This window comes from Numenius arquata, chromosome 4 (genome assembly GCF_964106895.1).
Source record: "Numenius arquata chromosome 4, bNumArq3.hap1.1, whole genome shotgun sequence".
Classification (NCBI taxonomy): domain Eukaryota; kingdom Metazoa; phylum Chordata; class Aves; order Charadriiformes; family Scolopacidae; genus Numenius; species Numenius arquata.
In genome coordinates this window covers 59,868,809-59,892,420 of record NC_133579.1, presented here as the reverse complement: position 1 = coordinate 59,892,420, position 23,612 = coordinate 59,868,809, and the positions used below count along the sequence as shown (strand labels likewise).

The 23,612-nt window shown below is 39.6% G+C and overlaps 1 protein-coding gene across 2 annotated transcripts in view; it reads right to left on the bottom strand.

The window, feature by feature from the left end:
- Nucleotides 1-11,897, bottom strand: part of CDYL (chromodomain Y like) — a 107,878-nt gene extending 95,981 nt beyond the window's left edge. For both annotated transcript variants that reach the window (XM_074146481.1, XM_074146480.1), the window contains exon 1: nt 11,559-11,897. In XM_074146481.1, coding sequence (XP_074002582.1) covers nt 11,559-11,582 — 24 coding nt within the window. In that variant the 5' untranslated portion in view covers nt 11,583-11,897. The remainder of the gene's footprint in view (nt 1-11,558) is intronic.
- Nucleotides 11,898-23,612: the final 11,715 nt, after the last annotated feature.

Here is a 23,612-nt window from a genome sequence, read left to right as displayed (position 1 = left end):
ATTTTAGTCTAAGATGTTCTGACAACATTTACTGGGGGCGGGGGGGGGGGAAGGTGTGTAAGAAAAAAGGCTTTATTCTGCTTGTCCTTTGGCTCAGGGATTCAAACTTTGTCAGGGAGATGAGCAAATGATTAGCAATCATCTCTGAAATATTCAGTCTGAGTGATATGCTCAGTGCTAGACTAACTATGACAGAGGAAAGAGAGAATTATATTTTTCAGGACAGCATTCAGTTGTCCTAAAGATGAAAACCTCCATCTTTCCCCAACAACCCCTGCCTACCCACAAAAGATAAGGCAGGTCTAGCAGGATATGCCTTTCTTCTACTGCATAACAAAGTTCCAGTTTCTTGCTCAGAAAAAATAAAAATCGTCTTTACTTTACAATCAATAGATAACTGATTCCACACTGAAACTGCCCTTTTCTGAACAAGTTGGATGGAAAAAAATTTTTCTGGTGGTTTGGCTGAAAACACAAGAGACAGGTATTGGGAAGACATTGGGAAGGTAGAGCTCAAACATTTGACAAAAAGGACAAATAAATAAAATTCATTAATTCCCATTATTTATGAAAATGTCCATCATGAACAAGCAGAAAAGGCAAAGGACATTATTTTACTTGACAGTAAGAATGTCATAATAAAGCAAATTATTTTGTGTGCATGCAAGGAATCAGTTTTGTTACATTTAATAGCTTTGATTAGAGATGTATGTGTTCAAGTGCAGAGGATTAACTTCTTTAGAATAAACTAGGTTGTAATTACTCAAGTATTTTAACAATGAATAAATCAACCAATATTGAATATATCCAAATAACACGTAGCAATAAAGACAGGAACTTTCCATTTTACACACCAATATGAGTAAAGAATGATTAACTAAGATCTTCACTTGCACTGAAAAAAAAAAATTATGTCACACTATCTTAACTGTAACAACTGACAGCTGTCCATCATTCATTGCTTTTCATGAGTATCCAAAGGTATGAAGAACTAGACCATAACAAAAAACTTTATCTGGATAAACGGAGGAAAATAACATAGGAATAGGTATAACTGAGTAAAGTTTCATCTGTCACTATGGGTGGATCAAGACCTAATATTCCTGGGGTCAGAAACCATACGACATCTTAGTGCTCATTCTGTCTCCCCACTAAATCCACATTTAGCCACTAACGGCAGCAGAGATAACATCCAAAGCACCATCTTATTCAATATGCTTGCTCTGCATTGCAACAGTTTTGGGGCAAAACGGAACTTAAAATTGAAATTGATCCTTGTAAAGAATTGGTTTTAAAGATAAGTTGGTGTAATGATTTATCTCAATATGCATTTTTTTAAAAAATCCAATACAAGACAAGCAACCCTGCTATTAATCTTTACTGATAAGAAAATAAAGAAGCATTGGCACAGTTTGCATACAATTATGACACACAGATCCTCCTGATGAGACAATAAGCAAGAACTCATTTTTTGTGTGGTTTTAAAGATTCGTGAAGTAGTAATTCTTCATATCCGTTGGGTTTCTGTAGTCATGGACATAAGCTAGCAAATCAAAAACTGCTTGATACACTGGCTTCCATGTTTTAACACTCCTACAATGTTCTATTTCAAAGAAGCATCCTTAAATACAATACTTTTTATCTTCTCATTCAGAACCTAATATTTTATTCTCGGGCAGTTTAAATAAATAAGCACAAATCTCAGGAGATCTGGTGAGTACAATGTGGGAAAGAGGAAAAACAAATCAATTAAGGACCTGCCCTGATACAAGAAAGATGCCTCTAACATGAGTGAAATAGAATCTGAAACACTGATGGATCTTTTGAAACAGGACACTATCTTATTTGCCATCGGCAAATTTTTTGTTGTTATTGATCATCATTCCTTGATGACCTGGGTAAAAATAAAGCTTTTCCCAATATTAATTCTCCGGAAGTCATGCCTCTCAAAAGTCATATGAAATACACTCATCCTAGACTTCTGTATTATATTGTCTTATGGATGTTTTTTTCTAAATTAAAACGAAACAGAGACCAAGTGTCCTTTACTCTCCCACTCAACACATACCCTTTTGTACAATCAAACCAAAACACAAAGTACAGAACACGAAGCATATGAACCACACAAAGAAAGGAACAAATTTGAAAACAATTTGTAAGCTGGGCTTTAACGTCCTCTAGCCACGTACATACACTATAAACAACCTGGTGTGCACCGACAGTTTAAATTTTAACTTTGAAACTTCTGACATTACTATATCATAAGTGAAAATTGTTTGACTCCTCTAAAACCGCACTAATTTAAGACTTCCATTGCTCTTGGACTTGTTTGGACATCTACTTATTCCTTCAGCTGCAAAGGCTGGTGGTGAGCTGTTCCTATGGACACCTTGGTCTTCCAGGGGAAGAAACTCTACAGCGTCACTTTCAGGAAGCATTAGAAATTGTTTAGCTGGAAATGCTCACTCAACTGACTGTCAAGTTGCTTTGAATACATCTATTCAGAACAACCATATTTATGATCTAATTTCACAGAAAAGTACACTAAGAACAAAAGCTCAAGATTTTCAGCCTGATGTAAACATCATTGTTTTTACTTTCTTTCTGTTCTTTTGTTCTCAGAAAGCAGTGTTAATCAAAGATCAAGTTTGGTCCTTATCTGTGACCCAAACAAGCGAGAAAAAATGTGCCAGCCTTGAAAACATGAGGGGTCATCTAAGAGTTACAGTATAGAGCTACTGTATGGCAAAAAACCTCCAGAGAAAAAAATCTCTCATTTTTTTTCTTTAAGGAAAAATTTTGTTGTCAGTCTTCCTAATTTTAGGAGGATTATATGCCAGTATAATCTACTACGGTTTATACTTATACACACAAAATAGTATTAATTTCAAATTAACTGCTACAATTATTATTACAAGTGATACTACAATTTGTTTTATTCTGTGGCCATACCCCTCCCTCTAAATTTTCTAGACTAGGAGTCTCTCACAAAAAGCAGTTATCTAGACTGTATTTTGGGATACAGACCTTAAGCACGTGAAGTCTCCACTGAAGACTTTGCAGGTATCTAGCATGTACAGCACTCGATGACTTTAGATATCACTCAGAGTTGGTGTTTCTGTTTTGTTTCATCACATACGCTAACAACGTCTTCTTGATAATTAAATTTCAAGTTAATACAGTGTTCAGTAACAGCAATGTATTCAGTGGTTATGACTCAGAAAAGACTTGTACAAATGCCTTAAGCTCTACCATTTGAACAAGACCCCAGCAAGTGTTTAGAAACTTTATCAGAAGAGAAACAATGAAAGTTTAGCCCAATGAACAATTATATTAGAACAAGTGAGTGACCTGGCAATCATATCATACTCCTGCTTACACCATGCCCTGCCAGGAGCAACAGAAACACACACGGCATCGCTCTTCCCAAGATGGGCCTGCCTTCGCCTGCAGCCGCAACCTCCAGCGGATGTGCACAGGGAATGAAGGTAGGCTCTGAACATCTGGGGAGCTCAGCTCATGCTGCTGGCCTTTTAAAACAAAGGCTGAAATGTCTTCATCCCAACAAAGCCAGCCACGAAAGCTCCCAATGATTATTGCTGTGCCACTTTTCCCATTTCTTCCCTCTACAGTAAGACATTATGGACCTGTGATAGGAATCAGGATGCTGAACTGGATGGATCTTTTGCATCAGTACATATAGTCTTACATTCTTGTCAGTACGTATAGTCTTACATTCTCATTATTTCTTAGAGACACAATCCCAGGTCTGTTAGCTTTAACCTTGTAAGTGACCTAGTCACTAAAATATGATGGAAGAGTCCCACTGTGCCAGCGTGAGGTATATTTTATACATATAACTGGGGAAAATCAGGTGCCGAAATCAAAACACAACAGATGAGCCTGATTTAGCAACTAGCCAAACAATAATCCAGCTAACTTTCCCAAAGTTACTTTGAATTATTTTGTACCCTTCATATTTGTATGTTGTTACTGGTAACAAAAACGTTATCAATATACAGATGATGTTTCACTGAAGAGCTGCGTTTTATGGAAGGAATTTCAAAAACTATAGATTTCTGAATATCCACCGAATACAACATTCAACACATCAGTGTCAGGAAAATATTTTGGAGTTAAGATATATTCATTTCAACACTCTTAAGAATGTAAGTCAATGGTTCACCTACATACATATTTACAAAATAGACACCTAACATTTTTCTATGACAAATACCTCACAACATACTTCCCAGAACTTGCTTTAAACTGTGGCATCTCCAAACCGAAGCCAAATTATTCCCTAAACCAAGCAAATTTCCATAAACATCTTCTACAGGAAGTGGAGATGCTTAGAGAGGTATTTAAATTTCTTTGCAAAATGAAAATCACAAAGTCAGTTAAAAACAAAAAAGAAAAGAAAAATGTACACCTCCTTGCTCCCTTGTTCAGGCAGGATACTCAAAAAATACCCAGGTTTTGATTTTTCAGATGCTACTATGACAATCAGCAAAGACTGAACATGAAGACTTAATTTACTTAAAAGCTGTGAAACTTTCAGAAACTGTGGGGGCAGAAGAGTTGGAAAGGCACAGCTACAAATGTGGTTAGGCCACTTAAAACACACACCTTATCTTTCCCCACAAAAAAAAAATGAAACTAACAAACCATCAGACGTAACATGGCCAAGAAGGAAGATTTGATCAGAGCTGTACTAATTTATTTTATGTGGTGTGATTATAAAATGTGAACCCCCACTGAAGAATCACAACAAAAGTGATAGCTACAGTAGATACTTTACTTCATTATTCAGTAAAACAAATATATAGTTAAAAGATATTAGTAATTATTTCCTTTCTTTTGCATTTTATACCAGTAAGGTGTCTTCAAAATAATTTAAAAATGCAAATCTATGGCTAAAAAAAGTCTTCTATCCATATCCATTCTATGTATTCATACCTATTAACAGATTCCTTGAAAAAGATCTACAGCAGGTCACTGTTAAGGGACACATGTAAATCTTCTGAGGATGTTTATGAAAACAGTAAATATTCTTGCCTTTATAGTGTACTGAACTGGTAACATGCCAATTTTATTTTCCACTAAGTAATATGGAAAGAAGTTCAAAGAAATTATTTCAAAGAACACAAAATTCTTGTGTGTAAATATTAAAAGCCCATCAAAACCTGAAAAATAAAAGCTCTTCTTAGAGAGATACTACAACCTTGGAGAATACATTTGATAATGAAAAATACAGAACTTTCATTTTCAATACATTTTCTGGACTAACAATATACTGTTAGAGAAAGCACATGGTATGTTTAATATGAAAATTATTAATGTTTTACTCAAAGATAAACAAAAAAACCCCAACAACCCCATATTTATTGACAAATAAGATTATCACATGCCAACAGTCTGTGGAGCTCCTGCTTCCAACAGACACTCCGAAATAATACATTGCCCAGTAACACCAGATTTGGAGTTTATTACAGAAGAGTAAGAGTGGCATTACAGGCCTTCATATCTGTTATATCCAACAGATCTGCACTTCCAGTTATCACATATTTAAGAAGTCATTCTGGTTGTCAAAATTTTGTATCAAATACAGCCTTTACAAGTGTGAAGTATTTACACGAGGGAGATGAAACCTTAACTATTAGTAACTTGTTTTTTCCACCACTTTGGCACAGGTCAGACACACTGCAGCAGTCAGGAAGAAATGAAGCTGCACCTACTGAGAAGTCAAAGAGGGACACGGCATCACTGACAGTGTTCCAGTGATAGCAACCTTCCTGAGGAAAAAGGGGCTGTCGTGTGTCTCATTAAGTCCTTTGTGTCCAATAATTTATCCTCATTCAAGAGGTACTGAACATTGGCATAGTGGAGGCAACCATCTGCAACAGTACAGTGTTGTAAGGTGGAAGTAATTATTCCATAACTCTAAATGTGACTAGCAACACATCAGCCAATCTTCAATTGACCAAAACCCTCAAGAAATAAAATCACAGTCTGCTGTGAAAGAATTATCAGAGCCTCACATGCTTTCTGGATGGGGTATCTCTCCCCCTCTCCTGCTTCCTCTTCCCCCCATCCTTTTTTTCGCTGATGGACATGGACAATTCAAAGCAAGTTACACAGAAAAAAAACCCATCTATTTTCTTAATATATCTATTACATATACATGTATATGTTTTGTGCGTAAAAACTGCCATAACATCTCCATATCTGTGAATCATTTGCGATCCTACACAGGAGCCAGGCAGAATGTCACTCCTTTGGCCGCCAGTGTTGGAACTCTGGGAGCAGCCACAAGAGCCTTGCCTGGCCAGTGCCACCGCAGAGGGCAGGGCATGTCAGAGGAGCGCCCAGTGGGCTCAGGCATTTCTCCGGTGGCAATAGCAGAAGACAGGCACCAGGCCTTCTTGGTCCTCTCTAGAGCTCTGGGACAGGAGATGAGAGAGAACTCAAGCTGGTGAAAAGCAGTGTGGCAAGAGACGTGGAAAAGAGATGAGTTTCTTGCACTAAACGTGGTGGCTCCTTTCCTGCAATGCTCTTGCATGAGCACTCTGGTTTAAAGAAGTGAAAGTCACCAAAGGGGCATGAATAGCTAATCTCCCAACTCTATTTTAAGTCAGATGTATAGTTCTTAAGGGGTGGAAGCACACAAACAAGTCTGATGTAAATTCCTAGTCTTATTTAGTTGGCTAGAGTTAGTCAAGCAAGTCTTGTCTCTTCTGAAACAAGCAATAACATTTGCACCACTTGTTGTCAAAATAAAATCTGAAAGATTCAGACATTACAACTTAATGACTGTAAGACCCCCTTTATGAATAAATGTCTCTGACATTTAATCAAGATCTTAGGAATCAGCACAACAGAGACAAGCAGCAGAAGATAGATCCCAAGATATTTCAGACTTCCTGCAAGACAGGGTGAATAAAAACAACCCATTTCAATGGGGGAAAAAATGGCTATTGTCCAAACAGGCAATTCTAATTTGTTGTTAATAGCAATGTTTCATCAAGTAGCCATAAGAAATTACAACAAACTCCAAGCTGTGCTTAAGCAAAACAAATGTTTAAACTTTCCAGTAAACACACACGAAATCTGATGAAGATCTGATCACTGCAGTGTTTCTAGGGCTGTGAGACCAACTTTGGTTTTAAGTGGGTAATTCTCATGCAGTATCAAATTTTCAACTAAATGACAGCATTTCTCCTTCAGTTTTCTGTACTCTTATCATTTAAAAAAACTAGCACAGTAGCTGAAGAACAGCCCATGGGATTACTTTTATTTGACTTGTGGCCACTACTGTATACATGAAGTTGAAATTTTCATAGAATACGTGTCTTTGGATCTTACTTATTAGGTGCTCAAACCTGACATATAGCCTAATGCAAGGCCATAGAACTTCAGCCTGTTGCTCCCAAAATTAGTTTCAGTTTGTAATTTCATGGTATCTGTATAATTTAATGTCAAAGGCTTTAGTTCTAAAAATAAAACCAAGAATATTGAATCATCATTGGAAGTGAAGTATCACCTTGAAAATTCTAGACATTGGGATGAAAAAAATGCATATGCATTTTGTAAGACACTTGAAGAATTTAGGAAAAAAAAAAAAAAAAGATGACATTTACCATTCTATAAAACATACAAAAATGTATAATTTTGGACTACAGGACTTTAAATATATTAACCTGCAATATTTTAATGAAATCAATTAAGTCACCTTAAAACACCAGGTTTACGAGTAACGTCAAGGTGAAATACAGAGTGAAGAAAAGTCACCGATGCACAGGTGCATTTGCAAAGTTCACACAAACGGTTTTGCTTGCTTCTTGGTATAACTCAGTAAAAACATTTGATATGAGTAGCATTCACTGCCCAAGCCTAACTATAGTTACGCAAATGTATCCAGTGGATCCAGTGGGCCATGTGTACCATCATCTGTACCAGTAATTCTCAGAGGAAAGATGGAAACATAGAATCATGGAATGGTTAGAGTTGGAAGGGACCTTAAAGATCATCTAGTTCCAACCCCACCAACAGCTGGTTGGTTGATTAGATACAATCTCCAAGATGCAGAAAACTTCCATGTACTTAATTTTAAAAAAAAAAAAAAAAAAGATACTAAATTTTATGAGAAAGAGACTCTTCCAAACTCAGCACAGCTTTAGTCATTGTCTACCAACCACCATTTGGTACTTCTGACCTGCCGGCTAACACATAGCTGTCCTGGAAAGTACTTTAATGGGATCACTTCCACTTTTCATCAAATAAATTTGTCATGCCAACCACAATTCAGGATGACTTCAATCCCAGACATCGCTGCAAGGGTCTGCCAGAGGAGGTCAAGTGATCTGACTGTAGAGAGAGCAAACATAGTTTGCTTCCAAATGAATCTTGTAGATGAGGTGCATACCATACTTCTAATTACTCCAGTGAAGATGATGAGAATAAGCAACAATCTTTCAATGGGTGGGAACCAGTCAGTAAAAGCAAAGCAAACTTGCCACAGTGTAAAAGAAAGTAGCCCTACTATTTGCCCAAGCAGGCAAGAGAACTTTCCAAAAGCCACAGTGACACTGACAGCAGCAGGCACACACAAAGAAAGATACCATAAGATGTCAATGTCTATTGAAATAAATTTGGGGGGGCGGGGAAATGACAGCACCTTTTCTTAGATTTTCCTTTGTCTTGTTCACCAGTTTCTCCATGTCTGTCCACCTTACTAACATGTTGGCACTTGAAGAATGAAACTTACAAACAGAAAAACTATGTTATTCGCCTCACCCATGGAGGTTGGCAACATTACTACTTGCTTCACTTTCCATCTAGAAAAAGAGTCTCTTCAACATTTTTCAATAAAAGTTTCATACTTTCTTCAGATTTTCTCCCCCCTCAAAAATATCAGGTAATCATTACCACAACCTCTAAAATGCTTGGGAACAAATGGCATACAGGATATACAGCCAGTCCAACAAAGTCACCCTTCCAGCCTATTAGTGTATTTTAAGGTTTTGATCTTTGAATTTCAATTCACTGGCCTACAGTTCAGCTCCCTCTCTCCAGACATGATATCCAGAGTAAAATGAAAAATCATTCCACATACAAGCGAATCCATAAATATTTTTTTTCCAGAAAAAAAAAAAAAGGAACTTACCTTCATTTTTATTGTTTATAAGAGGATTTATTGTTGGTAATTTGGAATAACCATGACACTTATCAGCAGGAGTAGCTGGCATTCATACTTAGTCTAACAATCGCAAGTAGATATACACTTTTTTCAATCAAGATGCAAGATCAAGGTTCAGAAGAAAAAATGGAGGTATAACAAATGGCACTGGATTTCAATCACCAGATTCCAAGAATATTGTATGGCATGAATTACAAAGAAAATATCCATGAAACAAAAGTAAAGCCCCAGTCAACAACATGGGCAGCTCACAGAAAGGTTTAAATTACCTAGTAGTGACATTCCACGTCAACTTGCACTTCTGTACTTCCCAAATTAGTGTTCACTACATTTAAATTATTTATTATTTTATGATTTTTCAGGCATGGCTATAAATTTCATTATAAGATAAAACTTGTCAAAAATGAACATCAATTTAGAAAAAAAAACCAAAAAACTGCAAAAGAGACAGCTTGACCACATCCAAGTCCAAAAGCATCAACAACTTTGGCATCTCAAATAAACTTTGCACTTACACAATTAAAGAATGTGTCCAACTTTTAAAATAAGAAAGTAGTTTATCACTTCAGGTGTTTTGCGAAAGAGGCTTTTGCCTGACAGACATCACACATCACCTGCCCAGTGAGGACAGCCATGCTCAACAGACTACTGAGCCTTTCACACAAGTCAACATTTCAAACACAACTTAAAACAATCAAGAAGAGTAACGAACAGTGGTCACTCTTAACATCAGTCCAATGTCCAGAAAATAGATTTTTTCTGGTCATTTTTTATGCCTATCAAAACCGATATCCCACTGTCCATCTTTGATCAAATTCAGCAACACACAAAGAGCAAGTATTGGCCACAGCACACTCTACGGGTGCAACTCCACAACCCCAACGGAACTTTTTCCAAAGTCAAAGCAAGTTTTTTGGCAATCCTTTCACATGCAGAGTGGTCCCTAAATTTCTCTCCTACTTCCAGGGATGATCCCTTCAAGATTGGCTTAAGCCACATTATAAGGATGGGGAAACTTGCCAAAGCAATTAACCATGATTTATCTGTCTTGGGAATACAGGCCTTTGGTCTTCTAGTCTATCAGTTCAGCACCTCCACTCAGCAATCAACATGCTTAAAATATATGCCCAACTGGGGCACCTTTCACTGCCTTCTATGGGTCTGTTCACCCATGGTAGCCCAGATGTAACTCCATTAAATGGGAGACACACATGCACCAACAGTACAGTAAGACATCTTCTGTCAAGTGTCCTGAAGGCTGTCTGTCTCTCTTTGACCTTAGCCTTCCAGCCTCTGGATACAAGTATTTTTTTTATAGAACACTGCCTGGCTGCACATTAACTATGAGATAAAAGCCATTTTTGGTTTTGGGTGGCCACTTCTTTACCCAAAAGACAAGAATGGCTCCAAAACAACAACGGCTTTTCACTCCCAGGGATGACTTCTTGTAAAAATAAAAACAAGGAAGTTAAATCCAAGCGAACCATAATGCTTTTCAATTAAGGGCAAGGATGTGAAATTGCCACACATAAGACAGGAAATTCAAAGTTAGGCTGTCACCTCATTCCCTTCTTCACCCCAAAACCTTCCTCTCCCGTCAGCACACCCTTTGGCCACCTCCCGAGTGACGAGTGAAGGATGGCGTGTCGGAGCCTTAACTTTCAATCTTTTTGGCTTCCTTTGCAACCTTAACTGTATCGTTAGAGCACGAAGAGCCGAGGAGTTTAAATTTTAATATTTTGCATCACCGCAGCTTGCTGCATGGCCAAGGCACAGGATGGTAGCACAGGACTTTGGTACGGACACGAATGCCAGAGGAAAGCCCCTTCTGCTCTCCTCGCCCTCCCAACCCCCCCGGACACATGCTATAACTCGGTTTTGCACACATATTTTTTTTTGCACACATTTTTTGCACACCACCGGGCTGGCACTTCGGCGTGCTCACTGCCGGAGCGAGTGGCGGCTGTCAGCGCTGCTCCCCACCATCCAGCACCCCCCACCCCCCTCCCTTCTCCTTCTCCTTCTGGAGTCAAAGTGTTGTGTGTGAACGTGGGGGGGCGAGGGGGGAGCGCAGGCCACGGGTAACACTTTGCCGTCTCCTCCTTTCAGTCACATTTCCGTCCTCCTCCGGCAAAACTGGGGAGGGAAGGGGAGGCGGGGGGCCAGGCTGGGCGGGGGGGGGGGGGGGGGACACGACACACGGGGACACAGACACAGGCCCAGCGGGAAGGGGCAGCCGCAGCAAGTGTGGGTGACAAGGCGGCTGGGCTCTCCCCAGAGAGCAACAAAAAGGCGGGTGGGGTGGGGTGGGGTGGCCCGGCGGGGCCGGGGGCAGGGCCGGCCGCTCGGGGGCTGTTACCTCGTAGAGTTCCTCGGAAGCCATGCTGGGGGGGAGCCTCACAAGGTGGAGTTGGGTGCCGGTTTGGAAATACTTTGTTTCAGTTGGTGTCCGTGTGGCCTCCTCCTCCTCCTCCTCCTCCTCTTCTTCTTCTTCTTCTTCTTCTCCCTCCTCGTCTTCTTCTTCTTCTTCTTCTTCTTCTTCTTCTTCTCCTCCCTCCTCCTCCTCTTCCCCTCCTCCTCCTCCTCCTCCTCCTCTTCTTCTTCCTCCTCCTCCCTGCGCGTCTCTCTCCAGCGCAACTACCAGCTCCGCTCGCTAAATGCCAGTGAGGTGGTTGGTGCTGCTGCTGCTGCTGCTGCTGGCGGCGGCGGCGGCGGCGGCGGGGCTGCGCGCACGGCAGCTGCGCAGCTCGCTCGCCCTCGCGCTGCCTCTCGCAACACCCCCCCCGGCGGGCCGGCCGGCACGCACGCACGCACGCGCGCGCGCACACACGCGCACACACACACACACACACACACTCTCGCGCGCGCACACGCTCGCTCGCGCACGGCGGCGGCGCCCCCACCCCCCCCCTCGCACCCCCCACCCACCCCTCCGAACCCGGCTGGGCTCTCTCGCTCCTTCCCTCCCCAGGAACGCTAATCGAGCGCAGAGAGCGCCACACGCAACCACTCCGCCCCGGCTCCAGCCTTCCCCCACCCCGGCACCATCCTCCTCCTCCTCCTCCTCCTCCTCCTCCTTCTCCTTCTCCTCCTTCTCCTCCTCCCGCTTTGATCTCCCATTGTCTGCTCGGCGGCGGGGCCGCGCCCCGGGGGAGCGTGGAGGGCACGGGGCCCACGCGTGTGCGGGGCTTCCCGCAGCTCCCCCACCCCCCCGCCCTCGCTCGTCCGCGCCCCTCTTCGTCCCACTTGGCCACGGACTCCGGGCAGTCGCCAGCTCCTCGGCCTCCACTCGGCCACTGACCGTTGTAGGAGCAAGACTGTAACCCGCCTGCAGATGTTTCCCCAAAGCGACTTGGTGGAACGCCTTGGCCGGGAGAGAGCGAAGGACGTGGGCGAATCCACGCAGCGACCAAGAAGCCTTCAATGGCCACAGCCAATGGTCCACGTGTGGCTCATGTCTCCCAACTGGCTGCATCTGCAACATTGGGAAGGCCCCACCAAGGCCTCCTGGGTCAAGAAGAGAGTGGCCAGGTTGTTGACTTTCTTAGGCGTCCCGGTTTGGGTTACAACATGTGACTTCTTCTTGTCACCTCATCTGTCACCTGGGGGTGCTTCACAGGAAATCACGCACATAGGGTGCCGTGTAGTAAACCGTTAACTCGATGAATTGAAGGCATCGTTGTGCAGAGGTAGATGTGATGAGTTACTCCTTCAATAGCAACTTCTGCAAGATGGTGTTTCTGGTCTCAAAAAGGCTGAAGGGTGGGACAAAACCAGTGTTGGGGCAGGAGAGCTTTACCATGTGTCTTATCATACCGAGGCTGGTGCTCTGGTGAGTGCTTCTCATTCCCTACCACACCAGGAAGCCACACTCTGCCACTGAACAGCACAAGTTAAAGCAGAGTTCATCATGATTGTGTAGTCAATCAACCCATTGGCTCAACTAATTTTTGATCAAGTTACCTCTTATTTTTAGGGGTTTTTTTGCCGAAGTCTCTCAAAAGCATTTCTGGAAAGCCAAGACACTCCTCAATGTTCTGCTTTCATAAACTAAGTTTAGGACTGTTGTCCAGCAGGTACCCAATCAGAAAACATTGATCCATTTGTGGTTTTGGGATGATTTATGTAGAAAGAGCTGGAGATTCCTTTCTCAGACTTGGTTAACCTGCCCATTCTGTGTGACAAATACATTATCTCTCCCAGGTCAACATCCTTCTTCTGGATAACTGCAATTCTGGTGTTGGACTCCTAGAGGGACATCATTTGTGCAGATAAAACATCTAACAATTTTCATACTTTCCTCATTTTCCTAACTAGTCTATGAAAAGGTCAGAACCAATCTGTATTTAAACCACTTCTTGAGATCTTCAAGAGCTAGGCTTCATCATAGTGGTGAAGAAGGCGGGTCGTTCAGCAACAGTAACAGGATCATTGACAAAAGGATTGGCCTATGTGTGAAACGGACAGGGTTAAGGTCTAGGAATTCTGTCACTGCCTTCTGGAGGTGATGGCTTAATCACAGTCCCTAAGATGTAGTCTGGATCCTTTCTGAGCTGTGCTTGGCATACCATTGTTGTTGTAGCCACCTTTTGAAGGACAATCTTTTAAAGTAATTGGTACTCATGTTTTAGCAAAGACATGGCAGCAGCAGTTGTTGCTGAAGGCGTGACTTTGTTTGCAAGGCATAAGAATAGAACATCTTAATTTGTACTAAGGGTCTTAAACCAGGTCTTAGGCATTTTGATCTTCTGGATGACTAAAAAGAAACACAGTTCATCGGTACTGTTCTATTTTTAGTACTTCAAGGAATCTACAAAAGCTCAGTTATTTCTAATTTTTAATGTTTCAACCACACTCCACATTTCATCTTCAGTGAAAGAAGTTCTTCATTGCTTTCATTGACATTAACTCTTCTTTGCCTTCTATTCTAACCTTTTGTCCTTGTTGCTTTATAAGACTTTTCAGGAGAATCAACCATATTTTTCAAAAATACCATGCGACAGCTCTATGGTTCAAGCATCTGAGATACACCAGTTTTATGACTGGTGCCCAGGTTTTGCAATTGGACTTTGCTACACTAAGTTCCATGAGAGCTTGCTCTTATCTTGCGTTTTCTAGAGAAAATCAAGTTGTCTAAAAGCTGTATAGTGAATTGTGTAGATCACCATTTCCTTCTTGTTTCTGAAGGTGTTTCACACTTTCCTCATTGAGGCAGGACGTGTCAATTTTTAACAATATTTTGGTTGTTGAAAACAATCTTCCTGCCAATTTCCTAAATGGCTTTACTAACATTGCATGCAAATGTTTCTAGTAGAGAAGTTGTATGGAATACAGCAACGGAGCAGTCTAGGAAGAGTGGAAAGCCGGGCCAGTTTGAGTTCTGACAGCAGCAGCAAATGTTTTTAGAGGTGCTTGGAACAGCCTCCATTAATCCAGCTTTGGAAAGAATCAGACAACATCAGCCAGACAGGAAGTTTTACCATACGCATACAGTGCTTCCAGTTTGAAGGGGACAACTGCCTGTAATGGCAGTCCTGGTAAAGTCAGTGGGACAGTTGTTCTTCTGTTTAGCAGAATGAAGAATGTTCTAATTTATGGGCAAGGTACAGATCAGGGAATCAAGTTCATTTGAAAAGTCAACTCCATTTTGAGCTCAGTGTGTCAAAATGTGCCATTGTAATGTCTTTAAAGGTCTTCATAGATGGTGGAATAACTGAATTTGAAATAGTTGTGGTGTAGGCCACAGCTGGCTGAAAGTTTACAATTCTGAAAATATCATTGAAATCTCCATTAGATGGGCATGCATCTGCGTCTCTGGGATTCGCTCTAACCGAGGGATCACAGCCACATTTGCTATGCAGATATTTATCCATAAGATCATAACTCTTGGTAATAAGGTGACTATCAGTAACTTGTGATCAGTTATATTAAAGTGATTATCTGCCTTTTAGTTTTTGGGAGCAGGTCTTGGAAATGAAGCATTTAGTAGTAGAGATACAGACAGTGATTAGCTAAAGGACTCCAAAAGGTGGGATTGATATGGCTAAATGTGATGGTCTACGCTACAGGCATTAACATCTGATCAGATCACCCAGTGCTGCTTTTTCACAGTCAATGAAAAGCTAGTTAGCATAGTCAATGAGATTCACGGCATGCTTCATCTTATCCTAAAGCAGATGCCTGTGTCTGGTCAAATGAATAGAAGCCTAAATTTGATTTACGTTGTTGACTGGATTTTTACTGGTTAGAAGTATGGCACCTCTTCAACTGCATAAAGATAGGTGAGATTAGTCCTACTCATGTTTCTATGAGCCAGGCTTTCTTGATTGAAGACAACTGGATAATTTAAAACTCCATACTGGCCAAACTATGTTGACAGATCAGATACGAAATATATAATATCCCTTTGCACCTAATATTTTTTCTTTCCTACTTTCCTTTCTTTCCTAGAATCCTATTTTGATCCTACCTTCATTTTCGTCATCTTAACACCTAGGATGCGGCCCATCCTTGCACTCTGATATTTTCTGAAATGGCTGTCCCTCTTCCTTTCCTCACCTCTTCTTCATCTGCATCTCGTTCTCTTGTCTTCTAAGTGGTCTGAGGTGCCTTAAGTTAAAATGAAGAAACAAAAATGCTAGAAAAAAGCATTTATTGCAATCTGTATTTTTACTTTCAACACAGAGCTGAAAACTATGTTTCCTATTTTGTAGTGGGGGCAGTTTAAACCGAGGTTGTTTCAAGCAGAAAGAAGGGTTTAGTTCTGTGACACATTGAGGAGAATTGGGGATCACCAGAAGGAACAACTGTTAAACAAGGTTCTTCAAATTAAAGTCTAGAAGAGAAAGACTTCCAATTCTCTAAACTACTAAGACATTACTTTCGTTGATCTGTAAAACATTGACTTCTAGATTAGATTAAGATTGTAAAATAATCAGATTTAAATAACTGAAGAAAAGAATGGTAATTATGCTTGTAGTAATAGATTCTTGGTAATTTTGGTGGACTGACATAATTATATCTAGCTCTTTATTGATAAGAATGTAGTTTCATTGCACAAATTCTTGCTTTCAAAGAATGCTAGCAGAAACTCCATTGTTTCCTTGTGGACTTCAATGATAGTCTCAATGTAATAATTTTTTTTAACATTAAAATTTCTTCACAATCTGCCTGTGAAATGAGTTTTTATTGTTATCCATCCTCTACCCATGTAGAACTGAGACATGAAATTAAATGTCAGACATGTCCATTGATTTCTGCTGTTCAGTTAAAGAGACCTACATTTAAGTACCTAAGAGAATATAGTACTTTTTATTTTAAAAGTAGCATTCTTATTGATATTTACTACAGGTGAAAATACTAGATGTTTCTGTAACGCCAGCTGGGTACCCAACTCAATCGTGAATTGAGTTTCCAAAGGTATATATAGAAGCCATCTACGACTAGTATATTTTAAATGACTTGCTTACTATCAAATGGAACCTTTGTGACAGAAGTAGGACTAAATTATAATCTCATGGCACAAAATGCGTGTTTTATCTATAGGACCTGCTTTTCTCTTCCTGCATTCTCCTGCCTCTTTCGCTACCCACCTTTCTAGTTCTGCAACATGTGAAACTGGAATCTTAAGTACGACAGCCTCCATCAGTACAAAGAAACAGACATAGATAGCCCTGACTATGGGAGTCAATGGTAACAGAGATGAGGTTAATATCTCTTCATGTCCCTGGTAAATCTGTCTGCTACACGTCCCTGTTTTATTTCTAAAAGACACTCTGTGCCTTGAATGAGGCAAAAGCTCCGTGAAAGAGGCAATGTGAATGGCTGGTTGGAAAACACACACATAGACAGTGAGGGTGTACAAGTATTACCTAACTTTAATAAAGTTTATGTTTAAAAGGCCCAAACTGGAAATATAAATAGAAATAATCTTGTGCAATCACACTGCTCACCCTTTCAGTTCACCCTATTGGTCACCAGCAGAGTTTAGATGTTTACATCCATATCAGAGATAAAAAGTTTTAGCTACTTCCTTGAACTCCTTGCCTCTATTCAAAGTAGTCTGTCTTACCGCTGGAATGCAGCTTCCCTTGCCTTGATGAGGATGAGAACTGGTTTATAAAACAGCTAAGAAAACAAAATCCTAGCTTAATAGTTAGGTTGGGATGGGAGCATGGAATGAGGCTGAAGGATAATTTTATCCTTACAGAAGACTTTAAATGGCTGATCAGCTATAACAGTTTGCTCATTCTCATAGTCAGTGTAGTGATCATTATGAAGAGTGTATTACCTGAAAATTAAATTAGGGAATGTCCTCTTCAGTTTTTGAAAGAAGGTATCATAAAATAAAGAAGTAGGAGGTTGAGAACTGATGTAAATTTAGATATAGCAAAGAATAGTTAGCTATTCTTTGCTTTTCTCTGGAATCCGTAATTTACCTTCTCATGACTGGATACAGTTTTAGAGTGAGTAAGTACATAGAGAATAGAGACAGCTGAAATTCTGTGTTTTCATAAAGAACACAGAGAGCCCTACAGATTTTTAGTGAAGTAGATATTCCAGTATAGCTCATGCAGGATATTTGTTTTTAGAGAACTTTCTTTGCCCCCCAGTTATTACTATGGTATTTACGGGTTGACTTTTCCAGAGTTTAAAGATCTCCAGCATTATTTTTTTTTCTCAACATGACATATGGAGCCTTTTCAAAATCCTATAAGCAGTATTGTCAAGTGAAGAGAATGTTAGTCTGGGTGGTAAACTGTTAGCTGTTTTCTGTGATAAGGACATTTGTAGATATTGAGAAAGAACAGGGTACTCCTTCTGATAATTGTAGAAAGACTAAAAGCCTTCATTTTTTTCTAATTGAGATGAGAAAAATTAAAAGCTTAACTACATTTTCTTCTTCAATAACTGAAAAAGGGGAAACTGAAAAATGCAGAGGATAGCTATCTTTTAGAGCAATAAAAATGCATTATTATTATAACTTTTTGATCTAATGTTTGAGTTTTTGCAGATTAGAAATGGGTCAGAGATCTATGTTTTTCTTTCAGTTTCAACGTTCAACTCTGCATTTTTCTGTGACTGGAAGAGTAATTTTACTTTAACATGGTGATGTCAGAATACCAAATGCTTGTTGTGATGTCTCAACCAGGGTTGCTGGCGGGATGTTACAGGTTGCGATCCTTTCCTCCAGTTCATAGGACTTCAACAGAACTTCTGAAGAAGATGACAAAGAAACAAACACCCATGAGATATCTGCTTAGGTCTGGTCACCTGGTTCTGTGCCTGCCTCTTGGAATTCAACATGCTCTGCAGCTTCCCCTCCGTGCTGGGAATATAGATGTAGATATGTGAGATCCAGTGCTTGATTTCCCTTGACTGTGTAGAGAAAGGTTTTCCTTATAGTGGATTAAATTTAGACTTTCTGTAATCACCACAAAGTAGGTTTATCCAGTCCATTGCAGTGTAGCCTTGTTCTACCAGTACCTCTTACCAAAAGTTTTATTCGTATATAAGAATATTATGCTAATCAGTTAGCATAATAAAAAAACCCAAACTTGGAAAAAACTTTTCACAAAACTGTGCAAACTGCCTTTCAGCAAAGGGAGGGGAAAGCAAAATGTGTGCTTGATTCATCATTAGACTGCAGATTTGACCGTGGATTCAATATAGCCTGAAAAAATTGAGGGTTCCCTTCTGTAAAGGAAAGGGTGTGAACAGTAAGGAATTTTTAGTGAGAGAATTAATGTCTTTTCTTGGAGGTGGTTCGTGAACAGTTCCTTTTTGGGGAAGTGTGTTCATGTCAGTATATAGCTTAGTAAAAGTGTGACAAAGTGCAAGAGGAAGTGGTCAGGATGCCTTCCATTTTGTTTCCTTATCTTTCTCTGAAGTTGTCCGTAGGGCTTACTGATTTGTCTGGTGGTCCATAGATGAATTAATGGCCTTTTGCAACAATTGGGCCAATATGAAAGATCAAAACTGTGCCATGGCTTCTTATTCAGCATCGCCATTGGAAATACATTTATTTCCTAGGGATAGAGCATCACACTACGATCCTTTAACATAGAAGCCTAAGTCAACATGGCCACTCCTCTTGAATCAGTTTGCAGATGGAGGTTTTGCAGCTGAGAATTAATGGATCTGAAATTGCAGATTCATGCAATTTTCATCTTTTCAGGTAGCCCCCCCTAACAAAAGCTGGCACATGGAGTCAATAGCCTTGTTGTTTAGACTGGCAGCACTGGAACAAAAGGCCTTGTTCCAGAAGTTTGCCTGTATTAGGATCGGCTGAATTCTACTGGATTTGCTCTGATAAATTTTGGCAGCTGCTAGCTGGCCATCTTTTGGTATTGTTACTCAAGTTTTGCTGTCAATAGACAAGGGTAATTCACTAGTAAACACTTCACTAGGTTTTGCCATCAAGCCTCTATGTCGTCTTGAATTGTGACCATTGTCCTCACCCAGGGAGATTGTGCATTAGAGGGGCATGGATATGTTTCTATCAGTCTTTCTACAGCAATACAACGGGGAATGACTTTTCCTCTGGAAGGTCAAGCATTAACACAGACACAATGCCTGTCATTTATCTTGGTATTAATAACTTTATGTTGCAGGATAATAGTCATTATTCTTAAAAACAACCAAAAAAAGTAAATAAAACAAAATGGTCTGAAGTCATGTTGAATCAAACTGAAAAACTAACTAAATGCCAACCATGTTGGTACATTTATATCTGCTTGGCTCACCGAAATTCCAAAAGAGATGACTGCTGTAGTTTGGAAGGAATTCTTGCTGTTAAAAGTTCCCTACATCTACCTTTTGTAGTCTTACCCTTACATCACTATGCAGCAGTAAGGAAAAGAATTGAGCAAAGGAGATACGAGGACACTCCAGTGAGTACTTCCTCAAGGAGTCAAGCAGTTGTCAAGCTCTATTCTTGGCACATCCCAGTAATGTGAAACTACAAGAGCTATTCAAAGAAAACATATTTTTCCTGAACATTGTTCTGGGAAAAAAAACCCCACCCCACAAACTGAATCTTTTCAGGTGAAATATTCCTTTAAAGAATTCATCAATAGGCATATATTCAACTTGAAAAATTGTAATCCAAGTGGTTTAAAGTTAGCAAAGATAACAACGTAAAAGTGTCTTTTGTACTAGAAAGTGTCAAGCAACATTAGCTGTAGACATTACTATCTGTATTTGCTATAATAAAACCAGTATAACATAGCATATAATGCACTCCCCAAAGATACAATCTTAGATCAGCGCAGGCATGCATAAACACTACATAGTATAAAGCTTTTTGAAAATAAATATGGGATTATTCTATTACTTAGAAATAGCATAGTTTTGAATTAGTCATACAGGTCATCTCGAATGCAGAACATCTCTATATATCATATCATAGAGTTACATTTTTTCAATATAATACATACACTAGAGGAACTATTTGAAGAATATTTCCAAAAAATTGAAAAAACAGTATTGCTATTGTTCTCTATCTTTTGAATCTATAAAGGGTGCTCTAATTGACTTGATTGCAATAGTTCAGGGTTCAGACAAGATGAAGACTTAAGAGCAATATCTGTGAAAGACCTCAGAACTACTTAAAATTGTTTCTGTGTATAGAAGTTTGAAAGTGCAATAAAAGACTTTCTACACCTAAAAAGGCTGTCACTACCCAGTGGAACAGCTTTTTTCCTCAAAGCTCAGGAGAATGGCAAGGAAAAAAACCCTGTCAACCATCAAAAATATATCACATATATTTCTATTAAAATTATCTTAAGCCCAGAGCAGAGAACAGCGACTGTTCATCGTCCTGGCTCTATTCAGAGAATCTGTCATGTGGAACATGTCAAGGAAACTGAGATGACATCACAGAAGAAAATTCCCTGCTTCTACATGAAACAGGGGAAGCCAAGAGCTCAGGGCCTACTTCAAATCCTATTCTTTTCATTAGTTGAAAATCATCAGTAAGTTGCATATAATAAGACAAAACAGATTTTTATGCTTTATGGACATACTCCATTAGTCAGAGGATAAAACTTCAAAGAGTCAAAGCTTTATAAAGCAGCTTCTAAGAGTCAGGAAACAAAAGTTCGCTAAAGAGAAGTATTCATTCTTGGGCAGAGAATGTCTGTGTATCCAAGGGGTAATAAACTGAAAATGTTTTGGCTTTTTTTGCAGAGAGTTATAAGTGTAAGAGTAGATGGAGGAGTCAGTATCAGCTTTTACCAGAATCCTAACATGTCATTTTCAATGTTACAGGAGTGACTTCACCTCTGGCTGCTCTCTGACTTGTCTGATCCTGGGCTTGTGTTTGTGTGCAATCTGGCTTTTCTTTTATTTTCAGTCAGGAGGCAAGCACTATCTTGTATGTACTAATGCCTGTCATCCTGCAGATCTGACTGGTTTCAGGCACCTGTTTTTCTTTTGATATTGACAAACAGCTCCCTTAAAAGAAGGCATCTTTATTTAGCAGTTGGAATAAAGCATGAGAGAAAAGGGGAATTTAGAAACACCAAAGAGCCTAAGCACATATTTAGTTCAATTTTGGTTAAGGTCCAGCTGGAACCAATCCGCTTCATAGAGATATTCAGGAATAACATAGTCATGCTGATAGTCATCAAATGGCTTCTCACAATTCTCCCCCCACCCCCAAGGACTGGCAACCTCTAACAACTGACACCATCAACTCTGAAAGAGTATCTCAGCTCAAATAACCTGACTTACAGGAGTCAGTTTAAAAACCAGCGGGGATATTAATGGAAGTACTACTCCGTTGCGGGAATACTCTCATCCATGGAAGGTTAACACAGGTGTTACATGTATGTGTCTGTCACCCGGCGAGGAGTGAAGATGCACTTCCAGACCTGAAAGTCACGTGTTCAGTGCCTTATGTGTAGTATAGAAACAACATATTAAGGACAGATCCAAATACAGCATGAAAAATTATTCAAAGGCACACCCACATTTGTCACAGTCACATTCCTATTACATTTTGTAAGAAGAAAACAATATCTGGCAAAAATAAAATAAACAGAGGCACATGAATGAAAGAGAACTGGTTACAATACTTTCACATTTATCTGATATTCCAAGGTCAGTTAAAATATGTGTTTGGTGTTATCATGGAAATGTCACATAAGGAAATATAATACTAGTTTACTTACAGAAAGTTGAAGAGGAGAACAGCTGTAAGTATGTCCTCAACAGAGATGAAACAATGCAATAGTTATTGAAGATAAATACGTGTATTTTCAAAGTCTGCTTTCCACCTTCTTATTTATTCTGTTCCATGGAAGTTTTTGCTAGTTTTCATCATGGGTACTTTCTCAGTAACATGAAATACAATTACATTCCTGAAAATGTTGCAGTGAACAAAGTAAGTAGGTTTATTTTCTGTCCAGCTGTTTGAGGAGAATTTTCAAACCTGTCAGCCAATTTGGAGTCTCGGGGGATGGAGGGAATTTATGAAGGTGAAGATTAATAACCATCCTCTATGCTATTCCTGACACACTGAAAAATATTTAAAACAGTGTTTGCATAGCTGTTAGGATCCTTGGGTTTTGAAGAGCTGCCCAAGGTAAGATTCTGTCTCGCATTTTAGGATATAAAGAAAAGAATTTTTGTTTTCAGCAGGACATAAACCTCAAAGCAAGACACCTATGCACATACACAGATTTTCCCTTCCACTATAAATAGTCTTCAGCACGTAGACTAATGCCCTGCTGATTCAGGCTTGTTGAAGAAATGCAATTTCTATTTAAATCTTGTTAGGGAATTATAAATGTTTTTTGGGGATGTAAAAACAAAAATAAAAAGTTCCCACATGGATATTATTTCAGAAAACAAACCCATGCCTGAAAAGAAGAAAAACAATTCTATTCCTCTGGGGAATTTCGAATTCTGGCTGTGAAGTGTCCTCTAAGGTAAAGGTTGGTAAGAAATTTACATTTTTGGAATTATTATCAGTTAGTAATCAAGCAACAACATGATTTATTTCTGAGTATTCAACTAACATGCAAAATGTGAAAGATCAGCAACTGTACTGAATGATAATTCTTGTCATTTCTTGGGGTGTTTATTTTTTCTTTTTTTTTTTTTTTTTATCATCTTGTCATCTTTGGTACTAATCCTGAGTTCCTGCCGTTTGTGAAACAAATCCTGTAATCTAGATTCATTTTGGCTTTGTTTATATTTGTTCTCATCTCTTTTCTCCTGCATGCAACAGGATCAAGTGAATGGATCCCTACAGTTTTTCCATTAGTGACAGTAGTAATTAGAGATATAAAAAAGACTAAGATTGGTCAGCTTTGACTTCTATTCAGAGATGAACAGTCCTAGTCAGATTTCATTGTGAACAGAGCTTTCAGGCACGTCTAAGTTTTAATTTTGAGGATGTCACTGA